The following is a 24036-nucleotide window of genomic DNA, read 5'->3' as shown; positions in this document are numbered from 1 at the left end:
CCTCAGTTTCTCCATGTCCCTCTTGAACTGGAGGCCTACACCAGAAACAGTACTCCATGTTCAGCCTCCCCAGTGCTAAGAAGAAGGAGATTATAATTTCTTCTGATCTCCTGATGATGTTTTTCCAAAGGCAGAGAAATATGCAGTTTGCCTTATTTGCAAAGAGAGGGCTACTTGGCCCCCAGTGCAATCCCCAGACCTTTTCCAGTCAGTTGATTCTCAACCTTTGAGACTAGCGGTCCAGCCAACTTTCAAACCTCTGTCAGTTGCTTTGAACTGCCCATACGTCCTCATTTACCATGAAACTGCTGTGGGAGCTGGTGTTACAATAGTCAGCTATTTAGTAAGAGAAGACAATCGGGTTGGTCAAGCATTATTTGCTTTTGCTAAAGCCATTTTCATTTTTCCTGGTTACATTCTTGCCTTTCATGTGGTTGGAAATGTCCACGGTGTACATTTCAGTTATTGATGGCGAAAACCTTCTGGGTATTATGGGGCTGCTTTAAAACAGTCAGGATGAAATGTGACAATTGCTGGGTCATCCCTGTGGTTATCATTCATATTGGTGGTGGTGAATGACTTGACTACAAGATACACCTCAGGCTTCCTCCTTCCACCAATGTTTACTAGTTTAAAATTTGTTATAATAAAGCTCATTCTAGCTCCAAGCTCCAGCTCAGTTTTTTCTTTAGCTGCAAGCTCAGAGCACTAGCTGAGTACGTGCAGTCCTGACATAAGTGCAGTCCTTGCAATTCTACTTTACACTCAACTAAACTATGAAACCCAGCAGAATCTAAGACCAGCTTTTCAGGGCAGCTTTCCAGGTTTCTTAGGCTGCAAAAGCTGATCAAGAGAGAATGCCAGCTGGGCATTTCAAGCAGAAGATTTTCTCATCAACCATCTTCTGTGGCCTGGGGTGTTTTCGGCTCCTAAATCCCATGGTAATCCCTGATGGGGGAGCAGCACTCAGGAGCGCAGGGTGGCAATGGGTTGATGTCTCCAGATCACAAGGGGAGAGGATCACTGGACCAGTGAAATGCAAGGCCAGCACAGAGGAGCAGATGTCACTAGAGAAGAAATGGGATTAAATCCCAGGATCTATAGGCATAGTGGCAAAGAGTGCTGGATTCAACATCAGTGTAGATGTGGCAGCCACATGAATATTGCTTCAGCACGTGACTGGAGTACAAGCTTATTTGGGGGGGTCACATTCTCCCTTCCTCCCATGGCAAATCCACCCTTGGTTTATCACTGAAATCATTGTGCAAAGCTGGCCCAGGAAGTCTCTGCAGCTGTAAGAGCAGGAAGGAGGTCTGGACCCAAAGAGTAAAATGCAGAGTCTGTGCCATGGGTATGAGGTTTGTGGTGGGATGGTGTGAAAACCCTTTGGATCCAGAAGTGGAAATGAAACAGAGGAGCCTACATGAGAGATTTTCCAGAGGAGAAAGATCCAGACAACTCCTATTGTCCCCAGAGAGATTGCTGGCTAATAAACATCACTAGATACTTCAGTATAAACAGTGCTTTAAGGAAAACTGGCACCAGGTATGGGTGCTGAGTACCTTCCTGTACTTAGAGGTAATCACACTGATCGAATCCGCTCACCACCCAGCTCTTCTTGCCAGATAAATTGTTATCTGAAATCTCCATCTGAGGATTTAGCAAAGCAAAATGGCTCTTTAAATTATAAAGTAACAAAGTCTTGCACTTTTTTTGAGATTACTTTAAACCTCAGTCTTTGCAACAGGCTGCAGCAAGAGGGAGTAAAAGAACAAAAAGCCCTTGCTGTTAATATTTATGGCAACTAAAGCAAAATCACATCACATTTGCAGATGAATGGGAGCCCCTGTTAAAAGCTGCAGCAGCTTAACTTTGGGATGGCACTGGTTTGGGGCTTGATTGTCTGGAATAACAAAGGAGAGCTTTCATGTTAATTAATTTAGAGGAATTATTAGTGTTAAAAATAAATAGTTCAATCACCTTTCCAAAAATAACCTGAGTGAGGGAAATGAAATTCAGTGGAAAGAAGATACAGATTTTATTTCATTTCCAGATTTTTTTCAAATAATTTTTGTGTGCCAAATGCATTGCCCCTGTGTGAGGTCCTGGGATTTAGTTCTGATAATACCTTTGTAACAACTATATAAATATTGCTACAAAACAAGTCACATAGGTAAATAATTTCCCTTTGTTCAGTGAAATAAGAGGCACTTGGAAGTAGTTGTTTTGCTGTATATAATTAGTCCCTCTTTTATTTAAAGAATGAAACATCCAGAACCTATTAGAAAAAAAAAAAAAGATCTCTCTGATATTTACAGTTGAGAGCCATCATTTTCTTTCCTAAGCGAAACTGCAACAAGCCCTGTTGTATCCTGATTTGTAATTATTTTTTTTCAAACAGAGATTCCTTTTGGAGGAATTATGTGTAATGTCGAACTACAGTATTCATCACTCACCGTGGCTTGATAGGAATCAATGGAGCAGTGTTCTTCTTGGGCTCCCTTAATTACACAGTCTTTACAGAGAAAACCGATGATTTGAAATGAGTGTAGATTCACAAAATCCTGATTATACAAATATTTACTACAGAAGGATTTTTCTGCTTAGCCTAAAAGACATTTGAGTGCAAGATAGACCAGGCTACGTTATGCCCCTGCCCTATATTGAAAACTCAGCTGGTTAAGCCCACCCAATTCTGTTTCTTTCTCTCCATCCTCTTTCATTCCTCTTTCTCCCTTTCTACTCCATCAAAGTGCAGGCAATGTTGGCATAGTCCCTGAGGTGCTTCTGTCGTGCAGGCTCCATCGTCTAGCAAGTTTCAGAAGACAGGGATCCTGTGGAGCCAGGAGGTGTCTCGAGACCACATTTTCACAAGTAGTCTCTGATCGCGAGTGTGAAACATTCCGGAGGAAAGGATTCCTGCAGATGGTAGATTATCGCAATCATTGTCGTAAGGATTTATGTCCTTGACCAAGCCCATATTTCCACCTGTCTCTGCACCTGCCCGGTCCCAAGTGAAGATTTGTGTACTCTGCTGTGTTTCCTTCTGTTCCTGCTTCTCTTCTCAAGGCTATATAAATCCTTAGGAAGATGCTTGCTCCACTGCATCAGCTACCCAGAACTGGTATCTACCCCCTTCACTAGATTCCTGCTTGTGCTTCCTGACCCCCAAAATGAGAACCTCTTCAAACTCTCTCATGTCTGTGCAGATCTCTGCCTTGGCAGTAGTTCCTCCCCGGCAAAGAGGAACACCCCCTGCCACCCTGCCACTGCTTGTCCTGGGAAAGGCAGAGGCTGAAAAGGACAGCTGAGACCTGCATTTTTCATTTGTTCTCATAGCATCATGTTTTATAGTATCAATGACTGTCTCCTGTTCCACGGCCCCCAGGGCTCGCTCCTCTCCCCTCCCTTGAGGCAGTGTGAAACAGAAGAGTGCTCTCCTGATCAGGTAGTGTAGCAACTCTGTTGGAAAACACATTCTCACGAGGGGTTGGAGCTGGACATGTGGTGTAGTGGGTGCTATCGAAACGTCGGATCAGGTGTTACCTCAGGTCAGGAGGTAACAAGCGCAGCCTTTCCTTTCTCATGAGCGCGGCCATGGGGTCCGGTGACTACACACCAGTGCTTCTTTTTGGCTGAGTGTATGAATTCAGCCCTCCCCCATGACAACATAGAGGCCTACTGAAGTTCCCAACTGAGAAAGTTATCGCTTACCTCAAAAGACGGGATTATTCTTTTGTGCCAAAGACTCAGGCTTTGTATCTCTGATGGCTCAATCATCACATCATCTGTGGCAGAAGGACGGCTGGCAACAAGATTAGACTATGGCAATTTAAAATGTCTCTCTCAGATAAGCGTAGACTATGAGTATTCAGAAGCACACATAATCAGATTTTAAAATTGACTACCACAGCATGCCTCAGACACCAAGAGTATAAATAAGGATTAGACAAATTTGGGGAAGACAGGTCCATCCATAGCTATTAAACATAAGGGATCAGGTGTAATTTCTGCTGCTGGAATCTCCTAAACAGATGATTCCTGGAAATAGGGATCAGGGAAAGGCTCGTACTGTACGTCTCTGTCTTATATTCACCCACAACAAGGGAAATGCTGGAAAAAGTGGCTGTGATCCTCAGGTCGGATCCAGTATTTTCTCTCCATGTCTGACTTGTGTGCATTTGCTGAAGAGCTCTGCAGGTGTAGTATACTCACAGTCTATAAGGTGTGCTTTACCAGGCACATCCATATCACTCACTGGTCATTCATCACAATCCAGAGATAATCATCTGCTTAAACGAGATGGCTAGATTTTTTCTCTCATTAGCCTTAGCTACTCCTTGGCATGCAAATCTCTATTACAATCCCAGGAGAAATTTCCTCTGACCTCTTATTAATTTCCTTCTTCCAAGGTCTTTTTCTGTCTCACCCACTCATCTCTTTGAATTTCACCACTTTAGATTAAAGCCTTTTTAAAAGACTTGTCCTAGGAAAGTGTCACTCTAGTGTATCCTTTGGGATAGATCCACCTGGCCAATCTATTGTATAGAAGACAAAGGATTGGGTTAATAATAAGGTAGCTCCATCTCCAATCCTTGCTGCTTTGCTGATTGCACTGTGACTCAGTTTCCCTCATTTATACAACAGGAGTAAAATTCACTGGCCTCTGTGAAGAGCTTTGGGCTTAGTAAAGGGAAGGAGTTGTTTAAGTGCAAAGTGTTAATTATTATTACTGACAGGCTGTAACTAATAGTAACCATTTATCTGGGAGATACGGAAACAGGTATGCAGTTAATTGGTTTACAGTAGATTTAGCTGAGGTCTGGTGGTTACATTGCAGACAATCGATCATTGTTGTAAGCAGCATGAAGTTATGCCCAGCCTCAACTGCTGTGAGTCTCCCTTCTCCTTGTGCTAATACCCCAAGATGTGTCACCAGTGAGCATTTGAGTGAAATCTCTAGAAGAATGTGGAACTAATCTGTAAATCTCTTTCTGAAATGCCCTACCAAAAAATGCAAGAAAGTCTTCCATGTCAGGAAGGAAACATTAAAAACATTAACTAAAAAATAAACTCTCCTGGAAATCAAGTGGGAAAGAGGGAAAGAAGGCAGAAGGGGATGGAATAAAATTCCAATGGAAGAGCCTCTAACTCCCTCCAGTTTTAAAGCCCGTGGACATTTGCAAGTGCCTGTTAAAGCTCGGATCCCTGTCCTGTTGCGTGGGCAGTCACCAATGATGCTGCCTGCAGTAAGGGACCAGCAGCTCCCACGGCCGGCAGAGACCAACCTCTGCAATCAGGGTTTGGTGATGTCCTCTGGCCATCACTAGTGACTACTCTGTGGGGAAGAGATCTAGTGAGAGAGGAGCACAGCTCCTGGGGGAGAAATTGCTGGTCCTGAAAATGTGAGAGAGCTAGAGCAGAAAGGGCTTGTTTCTGATGATAAACCAGTGGTGGGGAATCTCTCTGTCCCCTTCTCCCGCCCCCAACTGCTGTCATTTCATTTCCAAAAGCTTGTCCCTGTCTCTATCAGCATTTATGTGACTACATCTCTGCCATGCCTGAGTGATTTAACTGAACATCGGCAGCTACTGTAAATGATGGTACAGCAAAGCAAAGGCGGAGGAGGGAATGGAGGGGCACAAATGTGACTTTCCCCCTGTGAAATCAAGCACAGGTGCCTATTCCCAGCAACTCCAGTGCATTTACATCAGTCACAGGGGGAGAGAGAGAAAGGGACATTTAAGACCCTCCTCAGACATTTAAGGCCACTTAATTAATCGAATTAAAATATTTCCTCTGGAAAGACTGTACACACATGTTTGTATGCTTATATGTACATATTGCTCCTTCACTTTGAACGTTTGCTTCCAGTTCATGTGCCGTGGTTTTAGTATGTTGGGGAGCAGGTTTTAGGGGTTTGAGCTGATGGGAAGGGCAGGGGAGGAAAGGATCTGATGGTGCGAGTTTAAAAGTTGGGGTAAGTCCTTCCTGGAGTGCGTGTGTGTGGGGTGTATGTGAGAGAGAGGGGGAGTGAGTAACCAATCACTCACGAAACACACGCGGGGCGTCCTGGCGGGGCGGCTGCGGGAGGAGTGTGATGCAGAAGCGGCGAAGTGAGAGGGAGCAGAGAGAGAGCGAGCGGGAGAGGAGCGAGCTGTGACTTCCACAGAGGCAGCCGGGAGAAATCACCAGCCAGGATTTGCTCCTCTCTCTCTCCCTCTCTCTCTGATTTCTATTCAGCTCCTCCCCCGTGTGGTTGTGGCTTTGCCTTCCATCAAAAGCCTGATCAGCAACGCCAGTCTTGCGGGGGGGGGGAAGAAAAAAAAAGAAAAAAGAGGAAAAAAAAGAGAAAAAAGAGGAAAAAGTGCAAAAGAAGGAAAAGAAAACAAGGGGGAAAAAAAAGAGGGGGAAAGAAAGCAATCTCCCCTACCCCCCCAGCTGCATCTAATACAGCAGAGTCTGAAACTTTATGGAGTTCTCGCTGTGTTTACCCTGCGGAGGGTAAATCGGCAGCGCCCTGCTCTCTCGCTCCTGCTCTCTCTTTCCTGCTCTTTCTCCTTCGCACTCATCAGCAGTCAACAGCGATGGAAAAAGTTGCTGGCCGGTACCCAGCCTGGCACGTTGCTCTCCTCTACTGGACATGGCTTTTCCTCTTCACTTTTGGCTTTACCGGTGCAGAAATAACTTGCAGATCCTGCCATTCCCAGGTGAAGCCGCGGCAGCAACATCCGCAGCAGGGATTATTAATGCATTTGAGGACCGACAGAGGAGAAAAGGAGCAGAGAAGGTTCCCCGGGGAGAAGGGAGGTGAGAGAGGGCAAGAGGCCGGGATGGAGGCGGAAGATGCCGGGCTGCAAGCGACCCTCGCCCTTGCTCCCGCGAGGACGAAATTCAGCGGCTGGGAGACCCGGCGATCGACGAGGGAGCCCGAGAAAGTGGCCGGGGAGAGCCGGCCCCGAGTGGCGGCGGCTCCTGCCGAGGACCATCCTCTCTGGGGCCGCGGGTCCCCCGCGGCGGGCGGCCGGCCGGGGTCGGGCCGGCGGCGGCGGGGCCGCAGCCCGCGGGGCGCCGCGGGGCCGGGCGGCGCCGCGGGGCGGGAGCCGGGGGACGCCGGCGCCGCCCGCTTCGGGCTGGAGGAGCTGCGGCTGGGCAGCACCACCTTCGCCCTGGCCGGCGACTCGGCGCACAACCAAGCCATGGTGCACTGGTCGGGGCACAACAGCAGCGTGAGTACCGCCGCGGGGGGCCGGCGGGGTGCGGACGCGGGGTTTGCTTTTGTCCTAGTTTTCCCTTTTTTTTTTTTTTTTTTTCCTTTTCTTCTTCCTTCTTTTTTGCCTTTTTTTGGGGGGGGGGGGTGGGGGACGCTGGGTTTTTCTTCTTCGAGGGGGGATTTTGCGCCTCCGGGCGCCGGGAATTGGCTTCGCTTAGCAGTGTGCAGTGGGGCAGAAGTGCTTCAAAAGGGCCATTCTTCTGGAGCAAAAAAACTTTCCGCCGCTCGCCCGCTGAGCACAGCCCCCTCCAACCCCCTTCTCCTTCACCCTGGAGGCAGAGAGGGATAAACCAGAGCACAGCCCCCTCCAGCCCCCTTCTCCTTCACCCTGGAGGCAGAGAGGGATAAAGCCCTGCCACCGCCCACGGCGGGGAGAGGAAAGGACGGTCTGGGGGGGGATCCGTCCTTGCACCCTGCCTGGGTATCCCCAGGGTAACCGGGGCCTGGGAAGCTCAGCTTCAAGCAAGGCCTGGGAAGGCTCCTCTGATGCTGCTCCTCCTCCTCCCAGCCCTGGGGGCCCACGTCAGCCCAAGCGCTCATCCCCAGGCCCTGCTGATGGGGAGATGCTGGAGGGCTTCAGGACTTCATCTCTGAGGTGCCTCTGTGCAGGGAATAGAGCTGCTTTTTGCCTCTTGTCACCAAGGTTTCAAAATGAGACAGTTCTTGTCTCTTACCTGTGACCTGGACCTTTCTCATGAATAGCAGCAGAATGGCTCAGACATGAGCCAAGCATAACAAAACCAGCCAAAGAGGTAGGTGACTGGTTTCCAGGCTGGAGCAATAGTCATGGCATCGAAGTTACCAAGTTAACTTAAGCCCTGTATCCCTCCAGCCTCTGCTGCAGAGGTAACCTGGAGCCAGAGGGCTGAGGCCTGGGGAAGGCAGAGTGAGTTGCCTGGTGTGCCTTCTGCCTGCCGTTAACTCTGCTTGTGGACTAGGAGAAGTGGGGGGATCTGTCTGTCTGAATGCTCCGACTTCTGTCACTTTGCCTCTTAGAGACAGCAGGAAGAATGCTAATAAGAGAGAAAGGGATGCCGAAACGACATAGTCATTGCCCATACAACTTCCCAGGAGAAAGGGGGACTCGGGCGCTTTTTCTCCAAGGTGTCTGCAGCTATAATGCCAGAAGGTTTCTGGCTGCTTGGCAGAAATCCTTGGCCTCCCTTTCAGCTTTTAGTACTAGGAGCCTAGTAATATTTTGAAATAATGGTCTAATCATTATGAATTTCTTTTGGTATAGATTGTGTTGAGGTTTGTCACAGCCACCTGATTTAGAGTTACAGTGGATGTTATAAGCACCTCACTGTGGGGTTCAGCCCTAGTTAATTGGGACATGGCTTTATGGTTTCATCAGGAACTTTTTAATCAATTAATTGACAGAGGAATATTTGTCATCTCTGTTTTGAAGGACTTTCCCCTTTCTTCACAGCTCAGCTAGCCTGTCTCTTACGTAGTTGTGCTAACAGAAGCTGCCTTGTAGGAATGCAGGTCTGTTCATACAAATTGAATTGAGGTGACACTGGTTTAAAGTGACCCATTTGCTAAGAAAAAGCTTCTGATATAAAAAGTCATCCAGCAGGCATCAGTTTTCTGGGTCTACTGCAATTATGTTTCATCTGTACATTTATCAAGACACATATATTGTTGTCATATATGTGTTTTATTAGACATGTGCTATGGTATACGTATGCATGTGTATATGTTTCTGCCCACTGTGGTAGTAGGGACTATTAATGCTAGGACTGATTACTTGCTGAGTGTCTTGGTGTACAAATGTTTTCAGGGAACTGTGGGGTAATAATTTGCTGCTGTCCTTTCCAAAGAGCTACGGGTTGCATTGTGTACGGGGAGATTATGCTCCCACCTTGCTGCTGGGGGCTCTGGCAGTGCTGTGCTGTCTTGCGCTGTGATTGCATCCCCTTCACAACACTAAATGAAGCTGGACCCCAGCAGGACTTGAATGCACGACAGGCTCAGCTGAAGCAATGTTCAGTAGGTAACCCAAGTGGCACTGACCCAATGTCTCTCTGCGGAGGTTTTGGGCACTCATCTGTGAAGGAGCTAGGAGTGGGTTGGGGTGAAATGCTTCCTTTAGGGTATGTAGTTCTGCCTGTGTGGGGGTCGCAGAGGATCCCATGGTGCTGCTTGCGAGGGATGCTGTGTAACCCCGGTGCCCTGGCTGCACTCCAGCAGCGATAGCTGCCGCCTTCCTGCCTGCGTTTCCCTGCCGTGGCAGGGGGATGCAACACACCTCCTCACATTTTCAATCTAATGTGCTCTGTAAGTGCTGCTATTAAACAGCTTTTGCCTTTCACCCAGGCACAGGGGTACTATGAAGATGATCATAGTTTGCAGCATCTGTGTGAGTACAGGAAAAATCCAAAATAAAGCTGAAAACAAAATTTGAGATCCCTTTAGATGGAAAAGCTGGAAAGCTAAAGCACTGTCACCACCAAGTTTTTCTGTTGCAATGTACCTGATTCTGCCAGCTTCAGTGTAGTTCCCTACATCCTTATTTTGGTAGTGGTTTGGGTACAATTGCAATGCTTCTGATGGAGAAGAAGGGACCCCTGAAAAGACTCGTGATTTCTGTAAGGGATTGTTCTTGGTGTTTGCAGCTTCTTTCGGGCTTGGCTGTGATTTCATGTTGAGTGTGTGCACCATCTGACTGATGGCATTCTGCTCTGAGGATGAACTTGCTGTATGCTCGGCCACAGGTACAGTAAGAATAATAAATAGTAGTCCAAGTCATCCAGGTATAACTCCACCAACATAAATTGTCTTACATCAGAGATTATTTTGGCCCATCAATGACTTTAGGTACTCCCTGGACAGCTTACCCTCCGGCACAATATCCGTAGCCAGACATTTGGATTGTGCCCAGCTCACATCTGTAGGGACACGCTTCACATGTGCAATAATCCTTCCTGTCTACCCTGGCTTTTTCACCAGTGGGGAGTCAGCAGGAGCTCCCCAGAGGAGACCATAGGTGTATGGAGTCTGGATTGTCAGATGACTGATGAGGATGAAACCGGGATTGTATCCAATGTTGTATTAAAATACAGGTGGGCCTCAGGCTTTCTCTGACTTCGGTGGAGGTGAGCGAGGCCACACAAGGCTGTCTGACATCTCCGCAATCCTGAGCTCTTTCAGTCTGCAAAGCGGAGAAGAGTGGCTGCAGCTAAACTGGGTGCTGGAAATGGTCTTTGGCTTGTACTAAGTCCCAGACTATCTGGGAATGATCCAGGAAGGTGTTAACTGGCCCATGCCAGCACCCTGCCTGGAACCATTTTGTCAGTATAATAAGAGTATAGACTATTGAGTCTGTGAATACGTCCTGGTATTGCTTAATTTACTTGCATTGATACATCCTGAGAGTCTTTCACTGGCCTCTGTAGAAACTGGAGTAAAAGATCCTATGAGATAAAATCTTCCTCAAATCTCTGCTACAAGACACACAAGTGAGATCTCCTGCCTTTTTGCACCACTGAGAAATTTCATCATCGGTGTGGAAGTTGGCAGGTTTCCTAGCTCGCAGAGATATCAAACATGCTTCCTGATATGGTGTGTCCAAATGCTGTAGATGTGGAGTCCCCGTAGCTCCCTTAATGCTCCGCTATAGACTAGGAGAAAACAGCTAGCAGAGATTTGTGTTGTGGAGCTAAAAGGGAGACTTGGTTTTCATGGAAAGAAGAAAATCTCTAGGAGATGTCCATTGTGAGCTTTTGGGATACGGATGGTTCTCAGAGCTTACAAGAAATCAAGACTGCTTCTGTCCTAGGCTGGCTTGGAAGGAGATTAGTGCCTTACTTGTTCCTTTGAAAGTACCGTGGAGAAACAGCAAAAAAATTGGAGGTCAGCAGGTAAGGGAGTCTGAGCAAGAGCCCTGATGCTATAGCTTGTGCTATAATGTGGTGCTGTGAAGGAAGGCAGGATGGGTTTCACATTCACTTAATCAGGCAGTTTACTTTTGCCTTGCTCTGGACAGAGTGCTCTCCTGGGTGGGATGTTGGTGTAGATCTCAAAGTGTTTGGCAAAGAATTTGAGCATGTACCCTGCCGTACACTTGGGATTGGCTTTTACATGGCCATGGTACCTTTAAACAGCTGGTTCAAACTTCTGTGATTTACATGACTGGAAAGAGAAAGCTGAGCTTGTCCTAGGTCCTCCACAACAGAAGATCCTCAACAGACTGATGGAGATGGAGTCTGGACCAGATGCAAAACGATCATGGCCAGATGGGTTTTATATTCCATCCACAGTAGAAAATCAATACAACTGATGGGTCCAGTGCAGGATGAAGCCTGCAAGGTCATCTTTGCTGCTGTCAGGTGATTACACTAGGTCTCGTATGGGAGAGCTTTTAGGCAAGATGAGACTGTACATTAGGTATTACTTGCAAGATTTTACTTGATGTTATTGACAGGACCAACTGAGCACAGGTAAGGCAGAATAACAATGCACTCATATATTTCCAATGCACTGTATTTCCTCCTGGGCAAAGTAATTGCGAAGAACCTGTTGTTGGATTTTCAGCTGAAGTGTTCAAACCTACTTTATAAATTAGAAACTTAAAGAAAGGTACAGGGCTGCAGCAGGTACTGCATCCTACAGCCATAAACTGATCAAACTGCATCTTGAAAACAGGTGGGTTTCTGTCAACCCACCCTCCTATTGCCTTCTTCCTTTCTGGATAGCTGTTCCAAGCTTTATTCTTCTGGTTGTTGGAAACTTCTGTCTGATTTCTGTTCCAATGTTGCCATTGGGCAATTTAGATTTTTTTTCTTTTTTTTCATTTGTGCATGTGCCTTTTCATTAAAGTTATTTCCCTCCCTGGCACTTATGCCCCTTGGAATTATTTTACAGGCAGTGATTGTATTCCCTTTCAGCCTCTGGTTTGCTGCATCAAGCAAGCACTGTTCTTTCTGTATCTGCTTGTAAGACAGATTGTGGAAAGTGGACCATGAATTTCTAGGAGTCAAGTTCCCAAGAGCTCGAATTTGAATTAGATTTCTGCTTTTGATGAACACAATTCCATGCAGATGATAACGACTGTATTCCCTTTTACAAGTGAGACAGTAAAGGCATGGCAAAAGAATCTTAAATTGCCAGTATTCTTCTGTTCAGACCAGGATGGGGGATCACAATCAAAATGTCACTTTTCACATCTTCTCACTCTGAGACTTCTTTGCTCAGACGCTGTATTCATGCAACTGGCTGCGCTTGGTACCCTCTCTCCTTCCCTTGCTGGCAGAGCTGTGGCTCCAGCGTAAACCTACCAAGGATGGATGAAGAATTGGCCAACATCATCCCATGAGTGACCGGCATTACGTTGTATGACACCGTGATAGCCCATTGCTCCCTTCCTCCCACGGCAATTGCATTATTATAAAGGAGGAGGTTTAAGGAAAGGAATATACCAGAGCCAGCTGCGCGGTGAGACCCACGGTGAGGAATGACCCCACTGTCAGTCATTCTGTATTTAGATTGGTTCCTAGGGTGCAGGAAACGGGTCCCCAAAAAGATTCATCTGAGGAGGATGCCTGCATTAAAATGCTTCAGTGAGATGTAGTATGTATTGCTTACATATTAAAACAATATATAATAGTATTAATAGTATAATGTATGATGCTGAGACTGAGATGCTGAGAGTGTTTCAGGCTAATCTCTTGCTAAAGCTAACGAGAAGGTATTTAGGAAGGGCTAAATAAAAAGCGAGGAAACAAAAATTGGGATTTAAAGCAGAAAAAATCAAGTCAAATTAAAGTATTGCTACAAGTCCCCTGTTTCAAATTTTGGTCTTCTGAACTAGATTGGCTACTGTGTAGATCATAAAATACTTTACATCCATTCTAGATATGTAGCCTACTTTAAAAACAAGCCTTCCGTGAGAGAAAACACCGGAAAATTTCCTGTAGCTTTGAGTAGGACTTTATTTCTTTAACCAGAAAGTTTTGAGGTTTTTTTGATTTTTTTTTTTTGTGTGTGTGTGTATGATTTGGGAAAAATGAATCAATAGCCACAGTATTTCTTTCTTCTGTGTTGCAATCCATCTCTAGATACATTTCCTGACTGGCTAAAACGTAGGCTTTTCATATACAGAATATGAAATAGGATATGTGGGAAATTGTTAATAAGAATAGGCGTGCACTGAGAGAAAGCAGTGGGTGAAAGAGAATCCCTGAGGACTAGAAGAAAGGCTTGTCGTTGTGTGAATCTGGTCTCTGTGAAGGTGTTTGGGAGATGGTGAGGAGCTTCCACCCGGACTGACAGGTGGGATATGCAAATCCTATCATGAGGGGAGATTAAGGAGAATAATGGAAGAGCTCTGACAGTTGCAACTGGCATTCACCCAATATCGAGAGGCTATAAACTGTATAAAGCAATAGGGTTATAGTTTTCAATCTTCTTAATACTGTACTTTATAATAGAAAAGAATTTTCTCCCTTTCCTCCTGACTTCAAGTAAGACTTTTGTATTTCTCTGACCTGGCAATCATGATGAGGTCTGTCCAGAGGGGGAAGCAAGGAGGTCAGAAGTCCTCAACTCATTCTGGAGAGGTTAGAGACCATTCTGACCCATCCTGTTGTGATATGGCTCTACATATGAAGGGCTGCAAGATTAGCATTGGCCTTGGACAATCTTGCATCCTCTGGGCCTTTCTTACTATGCCAGACTCAATACAACCTCATGTTGCGCAGAGATCCAACAAGGCGAGTGAAGCTGCCCCGCCAAAGACCCCTTCCCCTAGAAAATGCTACCGTAGCTTGGCCAGAGCATTTCATAGGTTCACACTGATTTCCTTTTTATCCCCTGAAAAACAGCCCCGAAGAAGCCAAAATCTTGAAAGTTTAAATGTAACATTTTTTTCATTGTTTTGTTTCAAGGCAGCATTTTTTTCAATGGGTTTCCAATTCTTTTATTCTGTATTTAAAAATGATCCAATGACACAAAAACCTTGATTCAGTGTCCCACACAGAGGCATCTAGTGACATTTGAGATGGTATTGCCTCTAGCTGCTGCTTCACAGGGCAAGGGTGTCCTGTGGGCCCTGCGTCCTACCTGACGCCCAGGCCTGGGAATGGTAGAGCATCTCAAACTATATTTGGGCAACTGATATTATCATAAAAGTTGTGTGTACTGGATCCTGTTCATCCAGAACCAAAGCTACATTCAGGTTTTCATTTCATAGGAGGAGAAAAAAATCAGACTGACGCAAGGCACTTCTTTTCTCTCTCTCTTCTTTTTTTTTTTTCTTTTTATATCTGGCCAGCAAACCAAAAAATCAATGACTCCCACAGCTCTAATTGACATTTCTATGTTAAATGAAAATGGGCCTTGATTCCAATTCAAATGGCAGCATTGGGTGATAGACTAATTATTTTGGAATTTTAAATGCATATAAAAGTTGATGCAGTGAAATGATTTCTGTGCCACTTGCAATTTTTTTGGCTGTCTCTTAAATCAAACAACAGTTAACATGAGAGCCCTTAATCCCTAATTCTCAGTGCTGGTAACACAATAACACTTTTACTTGGTACCGCACTTTCTCTCCTTGGGGAGCATAAAAGGAAAGTACTTTGAGAAGGAACAGGGTATTTTAGGATATGGCCTAAAATGTAATTCCTTTCTTTTAGAGGGTCTGCAAGAAGTTAATTTAACCTCACATCATGTCCCTAAATAGGAGAGCGATGTTCCCTCATGATAGCACACCGGGACTCAAAGCTGCCTCTGAACTTCTTCCCCGCGTGCTGCCATGCCGGGGATGTGCTCAGGGCAGGCTGTGCTGAGGTGCCCCTGACGTGGGGCGAGCGGAGAGGAGAAGGCTGAGAAAAGAGATGGAGATTTAGGCGGCGGGGGAGAAGAAGGTGGGAAATGGGACCTATTTCTGCTGCTACGGAGGGATGTCAATGCCAAGTATGTCCAACATGAGCAGCCCGTGTTGCGGCAGGGCCCCCAGTGCTCTCCCCCTGTGCTGTGGTTAGGGGCAGAACTGCTTCTGCAGGGGCAGGAAAGTCAAGGGAGTCACAGGCCTTGTGACTTCTCTTTTCCTGGAGGGAAAGCTCAGAGATAGCCCAGATGAGACAAAGCCCACCTCAAGCGAGAGGTGGGATGAAGGGATTGACCCATGCTGTGCTTCTAGGGAGTGTGGCTGAGGAACCTCAGGGCAGGATGAGGAGAGAACAAAGTGTACATAAGGCAGCAAATTACATGCTGCAAACATGTAATTACAACAGCAAACACCACCCACCTTCACCCCCCAAGAAGTTGCCCTCATTAAAAAAAACACAACCTTTTTTTCCCCCATAGGATTGCATTCCCTACTGCAGAAGCAGCAAGATAGGGAAGATACTCTTGGACTGTCTGGGCTGGCAAAAATACTGGAGTGCATCTAGTACATACAGGTATGGCTGGAGGTTAGATAGGGTGTCTGAAATTCATTCATCAAGACAGTTTTCAGATTGCCACCAGGAATATGTCCCCCATGCCCTGTGTATCGCTTCTTGCTGCCCCTTGGAACTTAGGAGCCATTCGCATAGTTTTCCATGCTTTGCACAAACATGTTAAATCAAGAGATGAAGGAGAAAAGATGGAAGGTGATAATTTGCAGCTGGCATTTCAAGGCAAACGTGTTCCCAAGGCATGGAAGGGCTGGGCTTTTTTTGGGTGGAGAGTGTTCAGCTACACATGGGAAGCTCTTGATGCCTTAGAGCACCGGGTCCCGCCTCAGTGTCAGTGCTCACATCCTATTTGTATTAGGTTTTATATGACCTTTGCTGGTGATTATTTAAGGACAGCAGTGCCATGAGCTCTTGCAGGTCATTTTCATGCAGGCCTTCAGGAGGAAGCGAAGGGCTCTTTAGAAAAACTCAGGCTATTTAGAAACCCAACAGAGACATCCCATGTCTTTCCCTAAGCATTTCTCTTCCTCCCTCATTCTCGCCTCCCCCACTACATTTAAGATTGAGAAAATAATTCAAGGGAAATATTTTATATAACAAACGTAGGCTTGTTTTTCTCTTCATAAATTGTCCCTGCTCAATATGTGATTTTCTCAGGTGCACTTCTTTTTTTTTTGGGTGAAGTAATCATAAAGTTCTTGATTCAGAAATCAGTGGGGAAAGTCTCCAGTAATGTGGGAATGAACCCCATTTAATCATTTGGAATTGAATTTGCATGGAAGATTTTTATTTTAAATCCAACGTATATTTTCAGTAGATGAAAGAGGTCATATGCTCCCTTTTTGTGTGTGTGACTGGGTCAGTATAAACCTTTAGCAACTGCTTAATGTTCCCTGCCTTGGCCAAGAATGTTGCCAGTACCATTCACTGAATATTCTCTGAAAACAGGCCTAGGAGAAGTGAATTCCGCTGAATATTCAAATGAATATTTGAGGACCTTATTTTTTGAAGAATTTACCTATGTATAAGTGTAAATATATTTTTCTGGGTTAAAAATCATACTTGTGGTGAAAATCAAGCTCTATATGCCAAAGAATATGAAAATTAATTTGCTTTCTGTTGAGTTTTAGTTCAGGTTTCCAAGAAAAAAACGTTTTCTATAGATGAACGATAAAAGCTTTAAATTGATCATTAATGAAAACAAAATCAAATTTTGGGAATGGTTGTCTGCAAATCGAAGTTAGATCTTACTTTGATTACATGAAACTTAGTGGTTTTTTTTTTTTAATAGGGGAGGGTAAACAGGTAAATAAAAGAAACACTAGCAAAACAGCAGATGCATTAAACTTAATACCAAAATGCATAGGTCTGTGGTGAAATGTCACTACCTAGAGGACTTTTGAGGATATTTATTCCCGGAGATGGTATTCAGGCTGAGGATGGCACCGTGGGAAGGGACTGCACTACACCTCCTCCACTTCATTTGTGTGTGTGTTTCCACACTCCCCTAAATACGTTAAGCAGGACAGCGCCTGGGCTAGAGATATGAAGGATATAGATCTGGGCTTAGCCTGGATCCAGTGACCTAGCATGTCTGCAGAAGGGCGGCTGAAGTTTAGTAATAACTATTTAGGTTATTGTAACCCAAAGATGCTTTGATGCAGACCTGCAGGCTCTGGGCAGGTGCAGCTGTTTCTCCTCTTCTGTTTGTTTAAATGCTAAATGACTCTTTAATTGTGTATCTCCTAGAAAACAAAATGAAACAAACCAAACCAAAACATTCTCCAGCTCATCTTTTGGATGAAAAGCACCAAGTTCAGTGTTGCCTTCCATTTTATTTTCAACTTTTATAAGTTGACATTTGGTCTTCCTTTTTTCTTCAGAAACTCCTCATCCACTCCCAAACAACTCATTTTAAATTTGTTAAAGGAATAAATATGGTTGATTCCAGCTGTCTCTAACCGCAGGCTGTGCCTGTGGCTGGGAGCTGGGCAGGACAGCAGGGCCCTGCCATCCCACCGGTGATGGAGGGAGCTGGACCATGGACACCTATGGGAGCTGGAGCAAGGAACCCAGCTCTGCATTACTGTGCCATTGGCCGGGGTCCTGCCATCTTCTCTTCCTCCACCAAAACACGGGGTTCTGCAATCACTGAAATCCTTGTTATTTTCATCATGCTGCAGGCTGGTATCCCATCAGATAGACTCGGAAGCTCCCATGCCTCCCTCTCCCATGGGAACGTGAGTTCTTCTTCCCCCCTGCAAACCCTGGTGTGCTCTATCCTCCTCCTCCTCCTCCTCACCAGCCACCCACAGCCCTGTCTGTTGATGCTGTTGCCTGGCGACCACCCTGTGATGGACAGCTTGGAGGGAAGCGATGATTAAACAACCTGAACCGGCTTCTGAAAGCAGCAATCGTTATTGTAATGTGACAAGCAGTGACAGCTGAGACAGCAACGCTTTCAGAGTGTGATTCCTACAAAAAAAAAAAAGAAAAACAATAAACACATGAGGAAAATGCTGCACACACCTGTGTGTGTAGGTGTGCGAGTACTGATGCCTTCCCTTGATGCAGAAGGGCCAGAGAACGCACGTGTTTATTAATGAAAGGCAAAGATAAACCTAATAATTGTCACGACATTCAATTCTGCCGGGCCAAGGCAGTAGTTAAATGGGATGCTGCGGGTGTTAGCAAGGGGTGGCTGCAGAGCCAGCAGCCTTTGCTGACTGCCGGCAGGAATACCCTGCACAGGGAGGAACATGTTGAAGCTTCAGTGTGAAGCCATTTTTCTTCCTGCCTTCCAGATGGACAAGATCAGTATAGGCACAAGGACTCAGCCCTGACAGGAGGCGAACGTGGCTGTACGACTACAGTGCCCAGCTTAGGGGATTGTGCATCACATCTTCCAGCATCAGCTGGTCGGCTCCTGCCCTGTTAGCCTTCCTTCCAAATCCAGGTGACACCAAATTTTGTCCTTGCAGAACAAATCTGAAAACAAGACCAGACGCACCTTAAAGACTGGGTAAGCCAGGACACTAAAAAGAAATGAATCACTACTAGTTCAGAAATCTTAAGAGAGCCCCACTCGTGAACTCAGAGAATGAAAGCTATCTTTTTTTTTTTTTTTTTTTTTTTTTGACTGCTTGGAATGGGCCAGTTCTGCATCAACTGGATTGGGGCTTTGTGGATTTAGTCATTAAAGTTTCCTTAAGACACAGGTTCCTATAGTCTCTTCCCTCTTACACTGTCAAAAACTTCCTGAAAAACTTCCGAGGAAAGCACATTGTTTTCCTTTTTCCTCAGCTTCCTTTGACTTCATTCCTTGTAATGCAGCTCAGAATTAGGCCAGGAGCTGGGATTGCAATAGGCTGCTTGGATAGCTGAGGAGCTGCTGGACAGGATCACAGCTGAGGTCTGACAAAATTCAGCATCCCCACACTACAGAGATGTGGGCCAGTTTTGCCACTATTTGTCTGAAGCCCAGAAATAGTAGCTTTATATCCCTTCCATTTTTTTTTTCCTTGTTCTTAAGTGTAACAGGCTCTAGGGGACTTAAGTGCTGTCACTGTCCAGGACTCATTATAATGTAAAAGCTTGTCTTTATGATTTTCCTGTGCACACAAGATACAGATACACACAAGATCCAATGGAGCAAATAACATATTCATACTGATGGTTGGTTTGAGTTGTGTGTGGATTTGGAGGGAGGAAATGAATGTTCCTGGTGCTTCCCACTTGCTTCTCAATCTTCCCTTTCAGTTTTATCCCAAATTGGAATTGATTGCATTTCTGCTGTTCTCATGTCCTGTTTCGGCACTGGTCCCTTTCAGCCCTCCTCAGGGAAATCGGACTGTCTTAGCAGGTCCATTACATCTGTATTTTCGCCACAAAGAACAGTGGGAGTAAGGTACAGCTTCAATGCAGATGAACATCACCTTTCTCTTAAAGCAGAGTTAACCAAAGATATTCTGATGTTTCTTTGAACTTTTAAAGTGATTTTAAGTATAGGAAGTATTTCCAGGAAACGTTTGTGCTCTGGATTATCTGCCTGTGCTTTGATGGCTGCTCATGTCCTTTTAAAATTGCTGTTGATGTGCATGCTTAGTACAGCAGCACCAGTTTTCTTCAGTGCTACTCAAGTTCTTAAGGCAGGTTTATCTGTGAGGCATTTGAGTGATGGCTTTACAGGGAAATAAGAAAACAAATCCCAAACTACTTTACAAAGATCCTTCCGAAAAGAGTCAAGAAATCACCGGTGCTCCTGTCAGACTGAAAGAGAAAGAAACACGCACACACAAAGAGAGAAAAATTTCATCGTCTTAGTTGCTCTATCCTTTCCATCTCTCCATTGTGTCTGGCCATCTCAGAATGAAATAGCTGAGGTGGAATGTTGAGTCTGTGTCTGTGGTCCTTTTCTGCTCATGTAAATCAGGATTCACTTAGATGAAGCCAAGAAGTGCTTCGTGGCAAGCAGAAGGAGAACCCATCTCTATTGCTTTCTAACGCTGAAGTATTGAAAGACCAGGCAGAAAGAATTATTTCTGAGAAATCTTGTGTTTGACAAGGTGGATTTTGGTGAGAAACCTTTATGAGCACATAGGGGAAAGAGATACCTTGAGAAATTTTATGAGGAGCAGAGAATATAGTACAAAGGAATCAACATCTCCTTATAAAATGTTACTCAGGAAATCTGTACTTAATTCTCTATATAAAGAGCATTTTGTTTAAATAAGGACATACTGTATCATTAAACAGATGGAGATCTTTGCTGGAGAGAGTTCAGAGAAAAGGAAAGATGTCTGTAATTTGGTGCTCCTACTTAAATATATGGAATTGGGTGGCTGACGTCTGAACTTGGATGATACAATATGAATTATACTTTAACTCATTAGTAAATTTGTCCTTCTAACAAGCTACTCAGATGATCCAGAAATATGTTATGCGGTAGCAGCTGCTAGATGAGAATATTTCATCGTAGAAATACATGGTATAATGAAGTATGGGAAATGAATGCAGTATTGCAATAAGGACAAAAGAAGATAGATGACATACAGTTTTAAATATTCACCTTCCGTGTTGAGTTTACAAAGTACAGATGATGTCAGTAAATTGAAAACGCCACTGAGACACATAAATCATTAAACATGAGTATTAGAGTCACTTGGGGAAAGAAAGTTGTCAGAAGAATTTTCCGTTAGAAAATATAGTTTAGGCAAAATCAGAAAATTTCTTGGGGGTATGTCATTTTCAGTGACATTTGCTACACTAAAATATCAACCAAAATTGTCTGCATTCTGACAGTGTCAAAAACTGTAGTGAGAAATGTTCCCAGTTGGCTTTTGCTTTGGCACTAAGATTATGACAAGATACTAATGCTATATCATGGACACATCTTTTTTACTGAATATACAAGAATATGTGGAGTATATGGGACACTACATGATACATCACCTTATTCCCAGGAGGTGTAAAAGTCTGTGGCTCCTCCGTCCTCTTCTACCTTCCCTTCTGGGAATGGGCCCTATGAACAAGCTGTATTCTTTCTCCCTCCTGGAGAGATTTTGTTTCCAGCTGTCTCCTCTTTGCTATGTCTCCTTAGTCGCACGGTGGATGCCACCAAAGGATTTTTGCTGAAGGTAACAAGTTCTTTGGGCAGTGAAGCCACTGCAGGGAGGCAAGCTGGTGGGTAGTCTCAAAGGCAGTACAATGTTTTCCTTTCTGAGCCAGTACTTGTGGGGATTTTATCGCTGACACCCTTGGAGTGGCAGGAACCACATCTCTATATCTGTTTTAATTAATGTTTAATGTTCTGACATTATCAAAAGGAAATGCTTTGGTGCTATTGATTATCAGCTGAAAAATGTTTACTGGTACTCATTTTCATGGGAAATTTCATGGTCTTGCCTTTCCTTCTCGGGACAGAAACCGAACGTCAGTCTGTCTGAATCCCTCACAGTACAGAAATTGTGGCTTCAGACACACTCAGAGAATATAGCTTGGAAGGTGGTTTTTAAATGAATTTTAGCAATTTTTGCTTCTATAAAATGATTCTTATTGGCTGCTATAAAGTTAAGGTGAAGGTAACTTGAATATCAAATACTCCTTTTTGTTCCTGAAACAGTCTCAGCTTTACTAAGGATATCTCTGTGGAAAGTCAGAAGTGTGGCAGCTTGGCTATTTCTTAACCAGCCAGAAACTCAAGGGGAGGACAGATTGTAAGAGGAACATTTGAAAATCCAAAGAGCTATTTTTCACTGTTCCCCTTTCACTGCTGAGCAGGTAGACAGCTGAGATCCTAAGGTATGTGATCTCCATCCAAGCAGGAGCCTCCTAAAGGTGTTAATTGCTGACATTGTTTTAGTGCAGAACGAAGAGATGTCTTCTCCCTGATAATTGCAAATCCTGTATAACGTTCCTTTTACAGCACTGAAATGCTTTAAAGACAAATATTTGATTCCTGGTTCAAAGAACTGACAGTCCCAGTTGGCCATGATCTGGGAGGCAGATACAGCCACTCCACTGCAGAAACAGTTACAAGTCAGATAGATAACTTAATTGCAATGGTCTCTTCCTTGGGCAGGAGGTAGACTAAATGATCGGTTCTTTTTTAAATGTGTGAAGAGGTAACAAGAAGCAGTAGAAACATCAGGTTTACAAATGCATCGATTATGTGATCGCTTGATTCAGCCTAGTAAAGTTTTTTTGTGATTTAGATAATTAACTTCTAAAAGAAAATAATAATAATAAAGAAGATAGAGACAGGCAGAAACACACAAGAGATGGGCATTGATTTTAGGGTGTGGTGAGAGGCAGCAGAAGGCAATTTGAAGGAAGTTGAAGGAATCCCTCAGGGTGTAAATTGGCCCTTGAAAGGCAGGGCACCCAGCTGGATGTAATTCCCTGTCTTCCCAGGTGGAAGGAATAAGTGATTAAGGAAGAGGAAGAGATATGAGGGATACGGGTAGAAGAGTGAAGGTCTTTTGTAGGACTGCATGAAGTTGTAAGTAGTGTCTTGAAGAACAGCTGTCCTAGTAGAGAAGCTGACCTGTGGTTGTTTCTAAGCTTTGGAAGAAGCTGATGTTGAGTGACCTCAACAACTGAAGAGAAACACTGTGGTCTGGAGTGTTTTCTAGCGGTGAAGAGGTGCCAAGGAAGAAATGTGTCCTAAGCAGGTAGGAAGCCTCTCTGTTGTGTGGGGGGGTGCTAACTGGAGAATGAGAGAAGACTTGGCAAAATAGGGGAGGGTAAGGCTGGAAAGCAGCTAAGTGCGAAGATGTTGCCTGGAAAATGCAGGTAATGGAGCAGCAAATTGAAGTTGCTGATAGAGCAGAATAATGTGATGCTGTCAGAAAGCTAGGTTTGTGGGACATGGCCTTGAGAAGTGAAAGAGCAGGCAATGGAAAAAGTGGAGACAAGGCAAGGTTTGTGTAATCAGAACAATAGGTTTTAAGGGTGATTTTAGTTCCAGAAATCGCTAAAAAGAGACTTTAGAGGGGAAAGAACACTTCAGTAGTCAAGATGCAGACAGCTGGATTGATTTCATTCAAAAAGAAGAGCGTGAGCTTCTTGAGAAGGAGTGTGGATTTTCTATTGGGGATTTTGGACTCCATAGAATTATAGAATGGTTTGGGTTGGAAGGAACCTTAAAGATCATCTAGTTTCAACCCCCCTGCCATGGGCAGGGACACCTTCCACTAGACCAGGTTGCTCAAAGCCCCATCCTACCTGGCCTTGAACATTTCCAGGGATGGGGCAGGGATGGGACTTAACTGATGTAGAAGCACTGGCTGGTAACAAAGAGGCAGAAAGAGTATAAGAGCCAGGGTAAAAGCAAAGAAGCCTGATTATGCACTGGTGAAAGTTGTGGTGTTGGTGAAACAGCTTGGAGGAGGAGATAGGGAGATAAATTGGCAGATAGTAACATGGCTAGCCAAAATTTAATACTCAGTGGACAGAGACAGTTGCTGGAGGGTGGGACATAGATGGAAGAGTTTACCTAAAAGTAGTTTTCCAAGCTGTGACTTTCCCTGCATACACTATGCTATTTGTTCTCAGCATCTCTGAATGAAAGTCATCTCTCGACCACCACCTGTGGAGGTTTGACATGAGCCAGCCAGCAAGTTGTGTCTGATGCATCTGGTTTGATTGTATTTCAATGCTTAGAGTCAGAGCTATAATATGTGAACAAGACCCTCTTAAGGGATGTAGGTAATTACACAAATTGGTGTGGAGACATTTTGCCAGAAGAGATGTATTTTGTTTACCTTCTTGAATTTGGCAGGGAATAGCCTTGCTATTTGTAGAGGTACAAGTTCTTACAGCTGGAGAGCTGCTGTCTGGGCTCAGAAAAGAGTGAAATAA

The 24036-nt window shown here is 44.7% G+C and overlaps 1 protein-coding gene across 1 annotated transcript in view; it reads left to right on the top strand.

Annotated features, from left to right (window-relative positions):
- Positions 1–5924: 5924 nt before the first annotated feature.
- Positions 5925–24036, top strand: part of LOC142084374 (VPS10 domain-containing receptor SorCS1-like) — a 309600-nt gene continuing 291488 nt past the window's right edge. The window contains exon 1 of the mRNA XM_075154993.1: positions 5925–7229. Coding sequence (XP_075011094.1) covers positions 6588–7229 — 642 coding nt within the window. The 5' untranslated portion in view covers positions 5925–6587. The remainder of the gene's footprint in view (positions 7230–24036) is intronic.

Source organism: Calonectris borealis, chromosome 7 (assembly GCF_964195595.1).
Source record: "Calonectris borealis chromosome 7, bCalBor7.hap1.2, whole genome shotgun sequence".
NCBI lineage: Eukaryota > Metazoa > Chordata > Aves > Procellariiformes > Procellariidae > Calonectris > Calonectris borealis.
Note: the sequence above shows the minus strand (reverse complement) of the source record. Positions and strands in the feature narration are given on the sequence as shown.